Raw genomic sequence first — 19,026 nt, forward strand, 5'->3', positions numbered from 1 at the left:
TACATAAAAATGTTCATCTCTCCTCAGTTTTCAGTCATTCTACGGAAACATTAACCGCGTTTGAACATTTCAATAAACATTAGAAAAGTGTCACATTAGAAGGTTGCTGGACACTAAATTTCAAAAACAACTTCGCTTTTGGTCTTCGTGTCAAGGTGGCGTCCGCCTGCGGCTCTGACGGCACAGGAAGCCGCGGCTCCTGCCACCTCCGACGCACCGAGGAGCAGAAGAGAAGGCGGACGCTCAGGGTTGTTTGCCCTGGAACCTGTCGACAGAGGCAGACGACTGGGCACCAGGTTACAGGCCAGACATTTCAAACCAAGCAACATAAATGATTACTTCATCATGGCGGCCACCGACGGACGCATTCTGTAGATCCGTTTCTTACTAATAAAGTCAAATCTACTTTGGAAGCCGCCGTCATCCAGACTAAGATCCTGGGGACCCTGTGATGATGTCATGACCCTGAACTCTTCCCCTTGTGAGTGGCAGCGCAGCAGAAAGTGAGCCTGAGTTTTCAACATTGGCAGGTGGATTGTTTGCGTGCGATGGTGGAGACTGAGCCGACACTAATGAGGGTCTTGGTTAGCAGGATGCTAACGTGCTGCAGTGGAATCAGGATCTGGGCTGAGCCGCACGCTTCACTGAGAAGAATTCTAAGCGCTCACGGATTCACCAACTCATCGCAAGCCAACATCACGACGTGGCTGATGGACTCCTCTCTCTCTGAGTGCGCGCTAGAAAAATACTCGTACCACCGAAGCACTTTACAAATCAAAACTGGAAATAAAAAAGTGGTTCTGAGTCGCAACTGAAGTCAGAAGTACTTCAGCCAAGGTGTCAGCACGAGGATTCCAACTTCCATCGCCTGCTTTTTTCCATTTGGACCAGAAGTGGACCTCCAGTTTCAGGGCGGTAATGAAAATTTGAAAAACTAAACTAAACCTTGAAACTTTATTTACATTTCTTTATCATTGTTCCTCCATCTCATGTTCATTTCCATCTGAAACCACCAGGCCAAAGCAATCCTTTTTTTTCAGGAAAAACAACTTCCATCACGATTAACCGTTCCTCCACACGGCGAGCAACCACGTGGTTCCCTCCCAACTTTACTTCCCACAACAGAGTAGTGAGTGATCATCGCCATGGCAACACTGCAATCATATTCAGCTGCTTGCATACAGGAAGATGAATGTGGAAACGCTGTGGACCGTGAGACACTGCTGGCATTGAGCGCGCAGTGAGAACGTAACCACGAAGCATCCAGGAGCAACAGGGTCACACATCTAAGGGGGGGGAGCACTACAAACGCCAAATCAACCCTCAAAGACATTAATGGTTCAGCCCTCATTAGTGTCCATTCTGATGCAACCGTGTCTAACATTGCGGATGGATTGGTACTTCCTGGCGCCGTGGGGATCCGGTGGTTCCAGGGTGACCAGCAAACATAGTGCAGATACTTTGTGTTTCTCCCACTGATCCGTTAACTTCTACCAGCTCCTCCCACGGGACACGGCACAGTTGTCCATCCCCATCACGGGTCCCCGTGGACAGCTCGTCCTGCCGGCAGCCAGAGGCGTTTGTCCGCCCACAGCTGTGTGTCATGTGACCCGACACAGACGCAGCTTTGTATGCATTTACTGTTTAAGTGCAAAAGCAGCTCCGATGAGAAGTTCCATGTTTAGTAGTGAAGTGGCTTATTCAACCACTTCCTGTGAAGTGTCCGGCCGTCCCATCAACTTCCTGGTGTAGCTCCTACAGCTTCGCTCGCTGGAAGAATGCCTGGGGGGAGGGGGGGGTCATTAGCGGATGGAGAAACTACAGAATCAGAATCTAAAAGCTGAAAATGACAAATCAACTCCAACCTTCATGTAGTTTTTCAGGACTTTGACGTCGGGCTGCTGGAGGACCTGACACAGCTCCTGTTGGACCCAACACCAACATCATCGTCACGCAGTAGCGTGGAGAAGTGTGTTCACTGCCTGAAAACCTCCCCGCTGACAGTAAGACGCCTCCAAAACAGGTGTTCTACATTAGCAGTTAGCATTAGCATGCTGAATGTAAAATGGCGTAGTTGTGGCTCTTCTGCTGGTGGTGGTGGTGTAAAAATGAAGCCCCCTCATTACAAACCGCCGTGTTCCAACAGCACTTTAACTCAACACACTACATTTCCCACAGTGCCTGTATCTCCCCAAAGCCTGGTCTTCCAGCAGAAGTGGCATCTCACCTGAGAGATTTCTGGCGACACCTGAAGCGACGGTAGATATTCCTGCTGTAGGAACTGAATGAACTCTGGCCCCTGAAAGAAAACTGAAATTTAACGATTCCCCCAGACAAAAAATCACCTGCGCTGAAATACGAGCTGCTCGTTTTACCCTTTTGAGATGAATCATTTTCAGTGTGACGGCACATTCGGACAGCGTCTGGAAGACACGCCGGCACATGGCACAGGTGAGGGACTTGTTAAAACCCTTACTAGACTGAACTCCAGTAAAGGTACTTACCAAGACTGTCTGAGCATCAGAGAGGTCAAAGGTCGGCTTAAGAGGAGCCAGAAAACACGCAGGTACGATATGTTTGTAGATGAAGTCGGGGAAACCCACCATGCCGTCTTTCCCTCCTGCGGGCCGGACCAGAGCGCCGTCAGGAGAGAACCAGCAGCACAACACAACACATTCACAATCAGGTTGGGCTGGATGACCTCACCCCACAGCTCCACCAGCTTGGCGAGGATGATGAAGCAGGTTTTCTGGGCAACGGGGTCAGGGAAGTCGACGGCGCCCTGGATGATGGTGAACACGACCCGCTCCATGTTCTCGGCTCCTGAACACACGGAAGATGTCGGTTTCTCACTATTTTTGAAACAACGTGAATGAAGATTGACAGAAGTTGCCAAGCTTGGTGTTTCTTTCAAATCATGAGCATGACGTCAGCGTCCGTCCGGTCAGGCCGTCTCCTCTTATTCCACCTCGCCCTCCTGGCTCCGCCTACGGTAAAACATAGCCTTATCTTCACAGGTCAGTCACGAACTCACCCTGGTTGGTCATCACCTCGTTCATGCCACTTCCTGCGATGGTCTGGATGAAGCAGAAGTAGCTCCTCCGCAGCATCTGCTTCTCCAGCGCAGCTGCCTGATCGTTCTCCTCAGCCGGTCGGCCTAGAACCTCAAAGATGGCGAGCACCAGCGGCATGAAAACCTGCTGCAGGAAAGGGGACACCTGCCGCTGCCATGGCAACAGGGGACACCAGGCCTGACATCAGCTGAGCAGATTCCCGTTTCCTGTCACGTGAATCTTCCATCCTGTTGCTTTGTGCTTCTGCTGCAGTGTAAATAAAGTTCATCCGTGAGGGCGCAACCAACCTTGAACTTGGCGGTGATCTGGCTGATGAGCGGGATGAACTCCTGCAGGTCTTTGGCCTCGCAGTCCTTCAGCATGTGCTCAGAGGCTGCAGGGATGAAGGGCAGCACCTCCTCCTCCAGGCAGATGATCATGCGGTGCAGGAAGGAGCGCACAGAGCTGCGCAGCACCCCCCGCTGGACAGGGCAGCTCAGCGCAGGCAGGAAGGTCTGCAGACAGTCGCGGTAGACCTCAGTGCAGCCGCACTGCTTCACCGTCTGCTTGTTGCTGAACGCTTTGCTGGTGCGACTGCAAATAGATCAGAAAGTTCAGAGACGAATCATCAGATACGGCGCACGGTCTGGACACGCGTCCCAGCATGAGCCACCACCACAGACTGATGACATCACACCCAAACAACATGATGTCATCGAACCTAATCACGGAAGTTTGAGGGTGATGGATTTACTGTCTGTGGGGAACTTGGCTTCACTGTGAGGATGAGGAGGGTCACGATGAAGAGCTGCGACACTTGGGAGGCAACGATCCTGTGTGCGTGCCAGCTTGGAGGAAGTGGCGTGCATTTCCTCTGTTTCTAAATGAGGCTCCTGGACTTTCTTACGTTCCCCGGCTTCATTTATCTTTCAAACTTGCAATTCTCAGACTGCATCATTTCTCCAGGTTTTTCCTGAGGCCTCACAGCAGGGAATGGAATTCTGTCATGGTAACAGAAATGTTTACGTGACCTCACTCACCAAGGTTTGTCCAAGATGTCACCATTTCCTCTTAAAAGCCTAAAAATCTTGGATAACTGCTAAGATTTGTCCTAAAATGTCACTAAGGTTTGTCTTCACCTGGCGAAGCCGACGGCATGGCTCAAACAGTCGGCGAGGGCGGCCTGCCTCTCCTCGTCAGTCTCCTGCAGCAGTTTGGCGAGCAGCAGGCGGAAGGCATCCATCAGCGGCGTCAGCAGGCTCCTCATCAGCACCTGTTTCCTCTCAACAGCGCACTCGCTGTTCACGATCAGCACGCCAGCCGTCTCAAACACAAACAGCTGGTCGTCACTGGTCAGCAGGGCCGGGAAGCCATTTTCCTGAAGAGAAGAGGAATTTAGCGTTGAGTACCAGGAGCAGCGGCGAGGAAACGAGATACGCCACAACGAACTCGTAATACAATGTAAGGAGGAGGTGGCAAGGGACCTCTTGTGTTTCGCTATTCACCAAAACCAATCAACGTGAGGGCTTCTGGCCACAGAGGTCATGTGATGTTGATACTCACAGGTGGAGAAAGCTCCAGCAGGTCCTGGATCCTGGTCAAGATGTCCTCGATGAACGCCGTCATATGTTTACTGTCAACAAAGACCAGCAGTAGCGTTAACGTCACCACACAACCATTTTCCTGTGACAGACCTGCATCAGCTCATGATGTTCCTGTGTTCTAGTTCTGGTGCTGTGGGGGGACTCACTGCAGAGTTTTGATGAACCTGGAGAACAGGTACGCCACTCTGCTGCGGACCTTCGGGCTGTTGTGTCTCAGTCCTCTTTGGTCCAAAAACGCCATCTGGCAGTGAACACCAAACAGGTCAGACCCTGACTGAGGCGTGGCCGTGTGTGCCAGCGGTACTCACCAGGACGATGGGGATGTGCTGTGGCTCCACGATGAAGAACTTATCGTATCGCACAACTGTTTCAAAGAACTCCAGCGACACAGAGCTGTGCTGGTAGCCGCTGACACCGCACGCCACCAGCTGAGGAGGTAAACCCACATGGACAGGTGTTAACTCAACTTTATTTATCGAGCACTTTAAATACAAGCAGGGCTGCGTAGCCATCAGGACCAAACACCATCACTTCTGGTTTTTTTCATTGAAGTTTGAAAAGTTTAAAGCCATCCAGGCTTTCATGTCGTCGAGGCATGCTAGAAGTGGTTTCAAAGAAAAGACATCTGTCTTTTTCAGTGGCACATATATGTGGCTGTCGTCAGCATAACAATGGAAAGAGATACCGTGCTTTCTAAGAATGGAACCCAGGGGAAGTAGATACAAGGAGAACAGCAAGGGCCCCAGGATTGAGCCCTGAGGAACCCCATAAGACAGAGGAGCGGGGCGGGACTCAGAGCCAGCAAAGCTTACACATACAGTTTTGTCTGCCAGGTAGGACCTAAACCACTCCAGAGCACTACCACAAATGCCCACAAGGTGCTGCAGCCGAGTTACTACAATAATGTGCTCCACTGTATCAAACGCTGCAGTTAAGTCCAGTAGGACAGGAATCACATGATCCCCAGAACCGTTTGCCAGGAGGATGTCATTAAAAACCCTTATTAAAGCAGACTCGGTGCTGCGCGGGGTTAAAACCTGACTGAAAGACCTCCAGAAGATCACGTTCATCCAGTTAAAGTAGACTCCACGCATCTTGGCAGGTGAGTCACATGACTAACCATCCTCATCATGTCTTGCAGGGCACTTGTCTTGGCTGTATCTCCAGAGAAATGAGCGCCATGAGACGCCGGGAGTGCTTCACCCAGCATGTACAGCAGTCTGATGGCCACCTCCACCTCCATGAACGCCGCCGTCTGCCAGCTCCTGGAAAATGACACGCACCGTGATTAAAGAGCGCTGCTGGCTCGCCATCACACTTTTTTATTTCTCTCATCACATTTTTAATGTAAGACAATCAAATTTGAACTGGCAGCAACACAAATATTTTCTTTATCATCTTGCCATGATGGTGGACAGATTCAGACGACACCTCCACGTATGACGGAGGCAGCACGTGGTTGTGCACAGAGAGGTGGAGCTACAACAACCTGTACAATGGGTCATCTTGCCTTCTCGCCAGTGCCAGTCCAACAGTGTCAATATCAGTCTCTTATTGTCTAAAGGTCACCAGACAGGAAGTTCCTGCCCCACCTTCCTCTAGCTGTGACAAGCTGACTGCGTGATGTCATCAAAACGGGCAGCGGGATCTTCATAATTCCAGCTGAAACTGTGTCAACGCTCTGAGCGAGTCCGAAAATTCTGGTCATTACTTCTGCAATGTTCTGATGACTTCAAAACGCACATTTTTAAGAGGGAACCTCACCGTGTGCCGCTGTGATGGCCACACCCCCTACGCTCAACACACAGGTATATGACTGCAGGTACGTGTGATGATGGAACTCAACATTCTTCCCTGAGAGGCGTGGCCGAGATGCGTTCAATAACCAGCAAACATTTTGGATATTAAGTGTTGAACACATTTTTAGATATTTGAATGTGGAGGAAAAGAGAATTTTGCAGATGAAGGTGTGTTCAATCACTGATGGCGCTTACACACACACACACACACACACACGCTCAAGTAAGACGGTCATGGCTGATCCGGAGTCAGCCACTGTGCAGGACTTACTGCATGGTGTTGCTGAAGACGCGGCGGACGGCCTCCAGCAGCAGTTCCGGGGACACCTGAGCCAGGCGGTCCAGCAGCATCTTCAGCTGCTTCCTGTACTCCACGAACATGGCCTCGTCCTCGCCCTGACACAACAGCACACGCTCAGACGCCTTCTCCTGTCAGGGCGCCACCACCACCATCACATGCCAGACACTTACCTCGTTTTCAAAGTTGTACTCGTCATCGTATGTCAGTTTCTTCATGACGGCGAGCATGATGGCCTGAGGGAAGGGGGAGGAGTTACGTCTTACCTCCAACATCAGCTCAGATTGTGGACACAAACAGTGACAAAAACAAGGACTCACTTCGATGTTGGTCTTTTGCTGGTCGGTCAGTTGAGGAAGCTGCAACACACCAGACACACACAGCGGTCAGGACGGTTTTCAGAGGAAGACACGGGGGGGCCCCGGAGGACGCGCCTCACCTGTTTGAGGACGTGCAGGTACTCGTAGCAGAAGCCCACGATGTTGGCCGATATATCGTCGTCTTCATGCACCAACAGTTGCAGCAGCAGCGGCACCTTGGCCTCCATGGCCTGCAGCGTCTCCGCCGCGTCCTTCACGCTGCCGGTCTTCACCAGCTTGGTCCAACTCAGGACGAGACTCTGTCCCATCCCGTTCACCAGCCGTGAGAACTTGGCCAGGAAGTCCACGTCCTCCTCCTAACAAGACAGGAAGTTGAGGGAGACAATTACTCGAGGACACAGGAAGACTGCGTGACCCGGTGACCTCTGCAAGGCATCCTTTCTTTCATATAAAACCAGTTTATTGTTCAACTTCCTGGATGAAGACGAGCAGGAAGTCCTGTTCTCAGAGGTGTCTCTTTACTGGTCAGCAGCAGCTACAAGGCTGATTATCACCAAACATGGGGGAGGGGCGGAGCCTGGGCAAAGGAAGTAATGCAGATTCCCTGATTGCAACAGGAAATGACATGTTTTTGTTCACTTTGATGTCCCAGGACTTGGACCATGCTGATATATTGGCCCTAGTCAGAACCAGCCTCAGAACCAGGTGAGGGGTTTGAGTGGAGAGGGTGATCAGACCTGGCCTGCAGACAGCTACATCTCTAGCGCTCCTCCCTGTCACTCTGACGGACACACACACACACACACACACACACACAGCCCTAAGGTGCGGGGTCTCACCTGCTCCACGTTGAAGAAGCCGGCCGACTGCAGCACCTGACACAGAGACTCCACCAGCTTGGTTTTGTCCACCGGGTCCATCCCCTTATTGATGATCTCAAACAGGCAGTCGCAGGCCTCCTCCCGGAGCTCCTCCACCGACATCTGACTCAGCAGCAGGTTAACGAACCTGAAACACACGCAAAGAAGAAGTTCTTGCCTCGTCACACGTTGGTCGACCCCCCCCCTCAGCAGGACAAGACTGACCTGTCGTTGGCAATGAGGCTGAGCTCGATCCACGACACGTAGGCACCCACCACCTCCAGACACTGGCAGGTGAGCTCCGGGTGGCTCTGCTGGTACGTCTGCAGGATCTGGAACCAGGACTCCACCAGGCTGGGGATGCACTGCTCCCGCATGGTGTCTTTGATCAACGTGTTCCTGCGCGTCTCCTGAGGCACCGACAGAGGCCACACGGCTTAACACCGCCACCGTCCAGGATGATGAAGCCCGCACTTCCATCATCAGACGAGCATCCCTCAAACACTTTGCAATGATTTTGTTGCCATGGAAACATGCCAACTATCTTCAGCATTAAACCAAACAGTGCTGGTAGATCCTCTGATCTCCTTGACAACAGTCATGTCCTCCGACCGCCATCTCCCACTGACTGATCACTTCCAGCATTTATTTGACCTGCAACCATTTCAGAACCAACCTGCCGAGGAAGCCAGTCTCACCTCTGGAGCGTGCAGGATGTCCCGGTCCACCACCTCAGCATCAATGGCCATGAGGGTCCTCAGGTAGATGTCGACGCCGTGAGGGTTCAGACCCACTAGAGACAGGATGTCGAAGAAGAACTTGGGCCAGAGTGTCAGGTACTCCATGACGAAAGTCAAGGCGAAGACCTGTGCCGCCTTATTCCTGATGAAGGGCTTCTCGGGCTGAGCATTCATCAGCTGCAGCGGAGAGACATAGACTACATGAGGAGGGGGCGGGCTTGATGTTATGACATCATCAATGGAGAGGCACTGTCATCATCAGCCAGCCATTCCTCCTGCTTCATCCTTCCCTTACATCACTGTCTCCACGCAGTAGTGGACTCAACTCCCATGATGCTCTGAGAGTGTTGATTTGATGGTCGTGTGTGTGTGAGTGTGTGTACCTGACACTGAAGCCACTTCATCAGTGTCTCTCTGATCAGCTGCTGCTGAGCTGCGCTCAGTCCAGCATGTCTGTAACGCAACCACACGCCCATCAGACAAACACATGCCGCGCCAACATAGATGCTCTTACGTAGATCGTGACCTCTGACCTTACCTGAACTTGATCTGATGTTCCAGAACTTGGAAGCAGAAGAACTTCACATGGTCGTCACTGGAATTAACAAACACCTGTGAAGCAACAACCAAACACTCCACCACAGCACCATCGCATTGTTCTGACACTCACGCGTAGACGCCTTTAGCGAGAGCTTCTGCACACACCTCCCAAGCATCCTGCGACACCTTCAGTTGCTCGAAGTACGCCATGGCCTGATGGTGGAGACACAGGTTAATGACTACGCCTTCAACAGTGGCAGTCAGAGCACTTTGAGTCTCACAAACACAGACAGTTGAAGTCTTAAAGTCAGGAGGGCTAATAAAAGATCTCGTAGCCCTTTAATTTCCTGAGTTAAATTACGTTTCCATGGTGAACATCAGCTAGCTCAGGTCCAGGTTAGTTAGCTTAGCCCAATGGCTGTTAGTGGGTAGGAAGTGTTAGCATGAGCTAGCTCAGATCCATGCTAGTTAGCTTAGCCCAATGGCTGGTAGTGGGTAGGAAGTGTTTGCATCAGCTAGCTCAGGTCCAGGTTAGTTAGCTTAGCCCAATGGCTGGTAGTGGGTGGAAGTGTTAGCATCAGCTAGCTCAGGTCCAGGTTAGTTAGCTTAGCCCAATGGCTGGTGGTGGGTGGGAAGTGTTAGCATCAGCTAGCTCAGGTCCAGGCTGGTTAGCTTAGCCCAATGGCTGGTCGTGGGTGGGAAGTGTTAGCATCAGCTAGCTCAGGTCCAGGTTAGTTAGCTTAGCCCAATGGCTGGTAGTGGGTGGAAGTGTTAGCATCAGCTAGCTCAGGTCCAGGTTAGTTAGCTTAGCCCAATGGCTGGTGGTGGGTGGGAAGTGTTAGCATCAGCTAGCTCAGGTCCAGGATTCTGGTGTGTCCAGCAGGAATCCTCCTCATCATCATCAGTAGCAGCAGTCGCTCTTCTAGTCCTCAACAAACCTTTGGTTCTGTTGACCCAAGTTCCAATGGAGCTTTGGAGGTGCTGCGTCAAATCACTGCTCCCAGTCAGGAAAGTAGTTCCAGCTACGTGTCTGATTCTACCACTACAACGTCTCCTCATGTTAAACTGGTATTCATCACCAGGGTTACACAACCCTCCTGATATTAATGCAGGCAGAGACGGAGCTACGCTAACACTTCCCACCCACTACCAGTCATTGTGCTAAGCTAACTAGCCTGGGTCTCAGCTCCCTGGAGGAGGGGCTCTACCTTCATGTCGCACTCTTGAAATGATGGATGATGAGACTCGCCCTAAAAGTGGGTGTGGTCTTTTATATTATGTACCTATTTATATAAACTGGATAAACCAAAAAAACATCCAACTACAACAGCGTCCCAGGTCACGCATCAGAGGGTAGCTCAGTGCTGAGATGCCTCACTTTAAGGTGGAGTCCAGTGGTGTTAGCAGGCTCTCTCTGAGAGAGTCAAGAGTCCATCTGGACAGAGGAGCAACCTGAGCTGGCGAGTATCTCACCCTTTGCCTGTAGCGGGCGTCGGCGTTTGGGTTGAGCCCCAGCAGGGCCTGCTCGTCCATGACTGCAGCGACAGACTGACAGGCCATTCGTGGGTTAGTTTCAAGATGGCGACGGTCCTCTCAGCTGCTGTCGGGCAGGTTTCTCTCATCTGGAAGAAACATGGAGGATGTGAACTTTTACACTTCACTGAAGGAAAACCTTGGATTGACTGGTGCAGCTCTGTATGTGGAGCACCAACATCTGCACGGACGGCCCTGGGACGGACCGGCAACAATTCCAGGGTTAGCCCCGCCTCTCACCCAATGTCAGCTGGGATAGGTGGTAGAAAATGGAAGGATGATGGATGGATGAAGGGATAATGAAAGGATGAAGGGATGATGGAAGGATGATGGAAGGATGAAGGCTGATGGAAGGATGAAGACTGATGGAAGGATGAAGGCTGATGGAAGGATGAAGACTGATGGAAGGATGAAGGAAGGATGAAGACTGATGGAAGGATGAAGGCTGATGGAAGGATGAAGGAAGGATGAAGACTGATGGAAGGATGAAGGAAGGATGAAGACTGATGGAAGGATGAAGGCTGATGGAAGGATGAAGGCTGATGGAAGGATGAAGGATGATGGAAGGATGAAGGCTGACTCAGAGCCTCAGCAGCCTGTAAGCTGGTGATTGGTCGCTCGTCTGTCTCAGGTCAACACGTCACTAACAGTTACTAAGGTTCATCTTCTGGTTTCCTACAAACTAAACACGCATGTAAACGTAACAAAGGCCCGCGGATCGCCCGTGACGCGGGGCCCGCAGCCTCCTCACCAGAGCATCCGCCTCCCGGTCACGGGTCGCTCGACTCAGCAGGCTCACGGTGGTGAACTTTGACGTCATGTAGATCAGCGGCCGTTCCGCCTCAGGTAACAGATGTGACAAGGTTCCGAGCACCGCGACCACAGAGCTGCCCCCACGAGACTGGCACCGTTCCACGGCAAAAGTAATCATGACTCTGAACCAAAGTTCTTTAAAATCTTCATAATAATAATAATAATAATAATAATAATAATAATAATAATAATAAAGTACCTTCAGGCTCAGGCCCCAGTAACACTACAGGTGAGGCTCAACCCGCATGATGCAACACGGGACCAACACCTCCAGCCTCCACGGCCCGTTCCCACTCCGGACCCCGCTCAGGAGCCACGTCTACCGGACGCTTCATGGGTCGAACGGCGGCCAATTTTAACTGGGATGGAGATATGGGGCTGGAGGGCTGGGGGTGCAGAAAACACCGTCGCGCGACATGCTCCCCAAACCAGAGCCAACTGTTAGCCGCCTGATGCTAACTCCAGCTAGCGTTAGCCGACAAGCTGCTGAACTCGGCCTTAAGAGTCATCGTGACACCGCCAAGCAACCGGATCGGAGAGCTTCGGTTACCGGCGACGCATACCGTCTACTGGGAGTCAAAGCAGCTTTCTGATGTTTTCCGTGACTACCGGGACACGTTAACGGTCACCTGCTGCTCGCCTACCACTCCAGCGCTGGAAATCTCACGGCTACAAACCGCCGATGATTTCATCGCTAACCAGGAGACGTGACGGACAAACGGACCGTTCGGGGAAACCTACCGTCTTAGGACCTGAACCGGTGCGTGTGTGCCTCCTTCGACGCGTCGGCTGGTCGGAGAGGCAGCGAAGGCTCCAGAAACCCGGAGCACATCGGGCTGAAGCGACGGCGTGTCCACCCGGTGAGCATCCGGGTCATGACCCCAGGAAGAGGTTCGTTCACACCGACGCCTATCGACAGATTAGTGGATAAATTAGAAAATGCTTAAATTGCGGTTTTATGCATCTCATACACGATGTGACTTTTCGCTTCTGTGGAAACGACGATGATGTTAGTTAGCTCATGTGCGCTCTGGCTGACGTCAGCCTGACGTAGCGTGCCATCTCGAGTCCACCTGAGCTCCGACACTCGAGCGAACGTTCGTGTTCGATGAGCTTCTGAATGTGATTGGTTCCTCTTCTCTCACCACGCGTTGTTTGTTGCTGGTGTGTGGTTTAAAATCTTTTATTAAGAAGAAGAACACTTGTGTGTATAAATCTGTTTATTCCAATAATAATCTTGACGTTTGGCATCGCTACCGATCACCAGCATGAGACGAAATTCCTACCAGTGGTGCCGGAAGTCCCGCCTCCTCGTTGCCCACCGTCCGTTTGAGATGAGGAGACTCCGCCCTTCCGCTTCCTCTTTTGTCCTGGCCGTGAGCGAGAGGCACCATGAAGGCGTCCGGCACAGTACGTAAAACTCCTTTTCACCGTTACCGGCGAGCGCTGCGGGGATTCCGAGGACAGATTTCCCTCCGTAACGACGCTGTTCTCTGATTCATCGGTTCACGTGTCGGAAAAGTCGACATGTACACGATCGTTTTATCTTCGGTGTGACGGTACTCTCGCGGTAACAATATGGCGTCCGGGGCACCATGTGGACGACATGGATGTGCGGATAGAACTGTGTCAGTGCGTCCGGTAAACGGCTGCTCGTGACGACGCGTTCTCTCTACCGTCCTGCGTTTGATGGAGTAGTAAACGTTAGTGACGAGACTCGGCGAGTGCCGCGCTAGCTACTGATGCTAGCTAGAGCTAGCCGCGTGATCTCAGCGGATTTGAACACAAACACTCCGGGTCGTAATCGGCAACTGTCCGTCCAGTCGGGTCCGAACGTTCCCGGAGTGTTTGGAAGTTCTCCGTCCTTATTAATAAGGTCCCGGGTTCCGGATGCGAACTGTGGTCGTGGGGACGGGTTCCACGCTCTGCACCCTAACCCAAAGGTTCCACCATGGCCGTGGTGGGATCTTGTCTGGTGTGCACACAGAAACTGATCCTTGTCGCCTTTCTCTGCTGCTGCAGTGCCTTTGAAAGTGAATTCAAGGTTCAACAACTTTTCAGCGAGGGGGGTGTCTGCAGTTTTGCTGAATCCTGGAGGAGCTGCTCAGTGGTTTGATGCACGTCGATGTTGAAGCAGTGTTGGAGCATCTGCTCCTGCCTGGCTTGGCATTAAGGAGAGGCGGGGTTTACGCGTGTATCTGACTCAAGGACTCCCCACCTGAGCCTGCAGCTGTTCAGGGTTTCCTCCTTTAGTCTGTAAACTTGTGGCATTCTCAGACATGCTCACTAAAATTCAACTAATGTCTGTCGGCAGCCCCAAACTACAAGACTCATTTTCTTTCTGAAAAGACAGAAGCATCAAATGCTGATGTGCACAGGTGTGGGGCCAGGAAATGATTGACATCCTGCTAGAGAAAACTCCAAAATAGTGACGCCATCAGGTGTCACTGCTCGACAGTTAGAGATGCGCTGATACTTCACCCCAGATTTGGACCGGTCCTGGGTTCACCCGCTACTGTGGTGTATGAAGTTATTGCTATGAGGGCGCAGCAGCTGCAGCAAGCTTAACGATGAGTTGCGGGGCGAGGCGGAGGTCGCTGCCTAGCAACAGAAGGGTCGCTGATTGCATCCTCATTTGCAAAGGTTCCGGTGTCCTTGAGCAAGACACTGCACCCCTGAATGAACTGATCTCTTTGCTTGGCGGCGCGGTGTGACATCGTGGATCTCTGAGAACCACCAAGGCTCCAAGCGTTCGCAAAGCGTTAGTGCCGTAGGTTTGGTCAGCTGGTTCAGCTCCTGGTGTCATCCGGCCTCTCGCTGGTCACTGCTCCAGTGGAGACTCAGCCATTAAGATTTGCTGTGTTTGTCTTTTCTGACTGAATGTGAGGAGATTTGGACGCTGCTGGCCGCTTTGATTCTGTCTCAGGTCTTCACTTCCTCATGTGTCCTGATGTCATTCCTGCAGCTTAGGGAATACAAAGTCATCGGGCGTCTGCTGCCCTCTGCCAAGAACCCCTCCCCCCCTCTGTACCGCATGAGAATCTTCGCCCCCAACCATGTCGTGGCAAAGTCCCGCTTCTGGTACTTCGTGTCCCAGCTGAGGAAGATGAAGAAGGCGTCTGGAGAGACGGTCTACTGTGGCCTGGTAGGTGCCTGCCAGCAACGAGAGCCCAGCTCATCCTGAGTGTTGACAGAAGTCCTTGGTTTAAAAAGGCTGACCCTCCGGTAAAAGACTGGACTTCACCAGTTGCTTCACCCAGGAGAGGTTGCACAGTCCAAGTCAGGTCAGGTTTATTTGTGGCACCAAACCCCAACCAAAGTTCTGTCCTGACTCTGTCCAAGTAGAGCAGGTCCAGGATCAGTGGGGACGGAGAGAGAGCAGGACAGAGACAAAGACAGAGAATGGAGGAGGACAGAGAGACAGAAGGAAAGAGAGGGACAGAGATAAAGAGGGAGAGAAAGGAGAAGAGACTGATGGACAGAGACAAAGACAGAGAATGGAGGAAGACAGAGAGACAGAAGGAGAGAGAGGGACAGAGATAAAGAGAGAGAAAGGAGGAGAGACTGATGGACAGACGGGGACAAAGACAGATACAGAAGGAGATATATAAGTAGTTGAAATGAAAATACATGAGAACTCTGAAGAAGTCCTCGAAAGGATTGACAGCCGGAAGAATGCTAGCTAGATAACCCACGGGTTGATCAGGACCCGGAGCATGGTTCTGGTGCAGGTCTGTTGGACGGTTCTGAGGATGGTTCCATCAGGTTGTGACTCAGTAGATCAGAACAGGTCAGTTCCTGTCAGTAGACTGATGAACAGTCTGCAGGAAACTGGTGCAGATCAGGAGGGAAACCTACAATTCTACAATTCTACAATCCTACAATTCTACAATTCTACAATTCTACAATTCTACAATCCTACAATCCTACAATTCTACAATCCTACAATCCTACAATCCTACAATTCTACAATTTTACAATCCTACAATCCTACAATCCTACAATCCTACAATTCTACAATCCTACAACTCTACAACTCTACAATTCTACAATCCTACAATTCTACAATTCTACAACTCTACAATTCTACAACTCTACAATTCTACAATTTTACAATCCTACAATTCTACAATTCTACAATCCTACAATTCTACAATCCTACAATCCTACAATTCTACAATTCTACAATTCTACAATTTCATTTAGCAGACGCTTTTGTCCAAAGCGATGTACAACACAAGCAAGAATTCAGACCTAATTAAGGAAAAGTCCATAGGAAGCGCCAAAGTGCTTCAGTTGTGATTTGGTCACAGGTACTGCCATCTAGTGGCAGAAGAAGTGTCGCCCCCCACCCTTTTTTTATTTTATTTTTTTTATATAACAAACATACAACATCGCACAACCCAGTTAGTGCTACATAGTCACTAAGTGCTGGGTCTTGGACCCTCTGACTGATTCTACCCCAAAGAGGAGCAGAGTCAGGTTCAGTGCCTCGGTGCTCTCTGAACAATTGAGTCTTCAATTGTCTCTTAAAAGTAGAAAGGGACTCAGCAGAACACACAGAGTTCGGTAGTTGGTTCCACCATTTGGGAACAACAGAAGAGAAGAGTCTGGCTAGAGATTTGGAGCAGCGCTGGGCTGGAAGCACCTTGGCCTGATTAGGCAGATGATGGTTCTGTGTGAATATTCTGACCTTTGACCCTGAGATGAAGTTGGAGGACATGAACATGAAACCGTCTCCTGCTGGATGAAATCTTGACGCCATTTTCTTGTGACTATTTGACCTTCTCCAGGTCCACGAGAAGACCCCGCTGAAGGTGAAGAACTTTGGGATTTGGCTGCGCTACGACTCTCGCAGCGGCACCCACAACATGTACCGAGAGTACCGCGACCTGACCACCTCTGGAGCAGTCACGCAGTGCTGTGAGTATCGCCATGGCAGCCCTCAGTCACTCTGCTGCTATTGGGATGTGGTTGGTGGGGGTTGTTGATGGACGTGATCACAACTGCACATTCAATCACGTAGCTGAATGCTGTCTACATGCAGTGACCAACAATCAACACCGCCGTGACCTCAACGTCTCTGCACGCCAGCAAGAAAACAGGACTGGAGCCAAATAACAGGAAGTGGTCATGTCAGGGATGAGGTGTTTGTAGTCCAACGGGAAGTGGTCATGTCAGGGATGAGGTGTTTGTAGTCCAACGGGAAGTGGTCGTGTCAGGGATGAGGTTTTTGTCGTCAAACAGGAAGTGGTCGTGTCAGGGATGAGGTGTTTGTAGTCCAACAGGAAGTGGTCGTGTCAGGAATGAGGTGTTTGTAGTCCAACAGGAAGTGGTCATGTCAGGGATGAGGTGTTTGTAGTCAAACAGGAAGTGGTCGTGTCAGGGATGAGGTTTTTGTAGTCAAACGGGAAGTGGTCGTGTCAGGGATGAGGTGTTTGTAGTCCAACAGGAAGTGGTCGTGTCAGGGATGAGGTGTTTGTAGTCCAACAGGAAGTGGTCGTGTCAGGGATGAGGTGTTTGTAGTCAAACGGGAAGTGGTCGTGTCAGGGATGAGGTGTTTGTAGTCCAACAGGAAGTGGTCGTGTCAGGGATGAGGTGTTTGTAGTCAAACAGGAAGTGGTCGTGTCAGGGATGAGGTTTTTGTAGTCCAACAGGAAGTGGTCGTGTCAGGGATGAGGTGTTTGTAGTCCAACAGGAAGTGGTCGTGTCAGGGATGAGGTGTTTGTAGTCCAACAGGAAGTGGTCGTGTCAGGGATGAGGTGTTTGTAGTCAAACTGGAAGTGGTCGTGTCAGGGATGAGGTTTTTGTCGTCAAACAGGAAGTGGTCGTGTCAGGGATGAGGTGTTTGTAGTCCAACAGGAAGTGGTCGTGTCAGGAATGAGGTGTTTGTAGTCCAACAGGAAGTGGTCATGTCAGGGATGAGGTGTTTGTAGTCCAACAGGAAGTGGTCGTGTCAGGGATGAAGTGTTTGTAGTCCAACAGGAAGTGGTCATCTTGTGGTTCCTCCACCAGCAGACGATTGTGGCAACCTGCTCGCCACTTGGGAGCAGATCACCTGAGCAGGTGAACGTTAGCTTCCACTCAGATGAGATGTGAAAGTACCGGGTGAGTGAGAGGACAGATGAGTTGGCGCTCCTGTGCTGGGACACCAGATGTGATCCCGCAGGAAGGAAAAACCATGCCAGATGAGCTCAGCCAGCTTCGGTGGAACCGGGAGAAAGAGTGTCTGTGTTAAGTAGGCGGAGCCACCTAAGTTTGACCAGCAGCACGAGAGGTTTCCTTTAGCGTCAGTTTGGAAAAGTCTCATCCTTTTCAATCCGTCTCCTCCTGTTGACCTGTTATCAAGTGTATGGTTCAAATGTCGGCCATCTTTCAGACCGGGATATGGGCGCTCGCCATCGTGCCCGTGCCCACTCCATCCAGATCATGAAGGTGCAGATCATCGCTGCGAACAAGTGCCGCAGACCGGCCATCAAGCAGTTCCACGTGAGTTCTTCGGTCTCTTATTATTGCGGGTCTCTCTCTGGGCTGCCGTCACATGGGTCAGCACCAGCCAGCAAACCCGCCAGACAAACAGCCAGATTCCTCTTCCATGTTTGAAGCGTCCATCTTCAAAGCTGGCGGTTCAGAACGTGGCGACAGACAACAGATGAATTGTGGTTGTAACATGTTAAAGTAACACAACTTCCTCTCGCAGGACTCCAAGATCAAGTTCCCGCTGCCTCATCGGGTCCTGCGCCGCCAGCACAAACCTCGCTTCACCACCAAGAGACCAAACACCTTCTACTAACCGTGGAGCTGTTGTCTGTGCAGGAATCAATAAAGTTGCAGAGTTGAAACACTGTCTGAGACTGGCTCAGTAAGAGCAGGACGTTAACGTGCCGATTTATTTCAGGAGTGATCCTGGCCCCTTGGGAAGGGGTCAGTGGCGGCCGCCAGCAGCTGTGAATGAACGTGTTGCAGGCTAACAGCAGACGGACCTGCTAACTGCAGCTCAGCACTGCTGAGGCCTTTGCTTCTCCTGGGTCAATAAATAAGCATCGGGTGATGAACCTAATGTGGCCGCCGACGAGGGGAGGCTGCTGTGTGGGCGACGTCAGGTCTAACGTCAGGTAGTTCTCAAGCCCAAGAATGTAGTATTCAACCTACCGAGTATTTCTGATTCACACGTGCGTGCTTGCTAGTTTTTAGCTGCACAAAGCTACAAACAGTGAAATGTAAAAACTCTTCGACGATAAAAGGTAACAATCATGGAAGTCAAGCACTCGAACTCGGATCGATGATCAGCTGCCGCCATCCGAGTCCGTCAGTTCAGGTACCGACGCGGAGAATTCTCGCTGTAGCTGCTGACAGTGACCACAAGATGGCGGCGTTTTCCAACACATGGAGAAGAAGGCTCTGGCAACTGGTAGGGTTCCTTTGATGACGTCACGTGACTGACGCGGGTAACGAATATGTGAACG

The 19,026-nt window shown here is 51.2% G+C and overlaps 2 protein-coding genes and 1 non-coding gene across 5 annotated transcripts; 2 read left to right on the forward strand and 1 right to left on the reverse strand.

The window, feature by feature from the left end:
- Positions 1-952: 952 nt before the first annotated feature.
- xpot (exportin, tRNA (nuclear export receptor for tRNAs)) lies at positions 953-12,883 on the reverse strand. Of its 3 annotated transcripts, none has more exons than XM_086201466.1 (26): positions 12,847-12,883; positions 12,302-12,469; positions 10,688-10,836; positions 9,345-9,427; positions 9,213-9,269; positions 9,058-9,127; positions 8,633-8,851; positions 8,160-8,344; positions 7,914-8,082; positions 7,194-7,430; positions 7,075-7,113; positions 6,928-6,990; positions 6,728-6,852; positions 5,778-5,922; positions 4,966-5,085; positions 4,804-4,898; positions 4,617-4,686; positions 4,193-4,431; positions 3,362-3,647; positions 3,035-3,224; positions 2,707-2,823; positions 2,505-2,620; positions 2,376-2,423; positions 2,228-2,299; positions 1,866-1,922; positions 953-1,782 (listed from the first exon to the last, which is right to left on the reverse strand). In XM_086201466.1, exons 3-26 carry the CDS (start codon positions 10,772-10,774, stop codon positions 1,756-1,758), a joined length of 2,916 nt encoding a protein of 971 aa, XP_086057592.1. In that variant the 5' UTR covers positions 10,775-10,836; positions 12,302-12,469; positions 12,847-12,883; the 3' UTR covers positions 953-1,755. The 3 variants fall into 3 exon arrangements, with proteins under 3 accessions (XP_086057592.1, XP_086057593.1, XP_086057591.1); XM_086201467.1 differs by lacking the exon at positions 12,847-12,883 and adding an exon at positions 12,634-12,824; XM_086201465.1 differs by lacking the exon at positions 12,847-12,883 and having other exon boundaries at positions 12,302-12,624.
- rpl18a (ribosomal protein L18a) lies at positions 12,818-18,407 on the forward strand. The gene is made up of 5 exons (XM_086201483.1): positions 12,818-12,970; positions 14,526-14,705; positions 16,354-16,483; positions 17,940-18,049; positions 18,261-18,407. The coding sequence occupies exons 1-5, from the start codon at positions 12,953-12,955 to the stop codon at positions 18,351-18,353; spliced, it is 531 nt and encodes a 176-aa protein (XP_086057609.1). The 5' UTR covers positions 12,818-12,952; the 3' UTR covers positions 18,354-18,407.
- LOC147262535 (small nucleolar RNA SNORA68) lies at positions 13,485-13,615 on the forward strand. The gene has a single exon (XR_015115529.1). It is a non-coding gene; the product is annotated as a small nucleolar RNA SNORA68 (small nucleolar RNA).
- Positions 18,408-19,026: the final 619 nt, after the last annotated feature.

Source organism: Aulostomus chinensis, chromosome 4, assembly GCF_037954235.1.
Source record: "Aulostomus chinensis isolate RoL2024-O1b breed Wild chromosome 4, RoL_Achi_v1.0, whole genome shotgun sequence".
Lineage (NCBI taxonomy): Eukaryota > Metazoa > Chordata > Actinopteri > Syngnathiformes > Aulostomidae > Aulostomus > Aulostomus chinensis.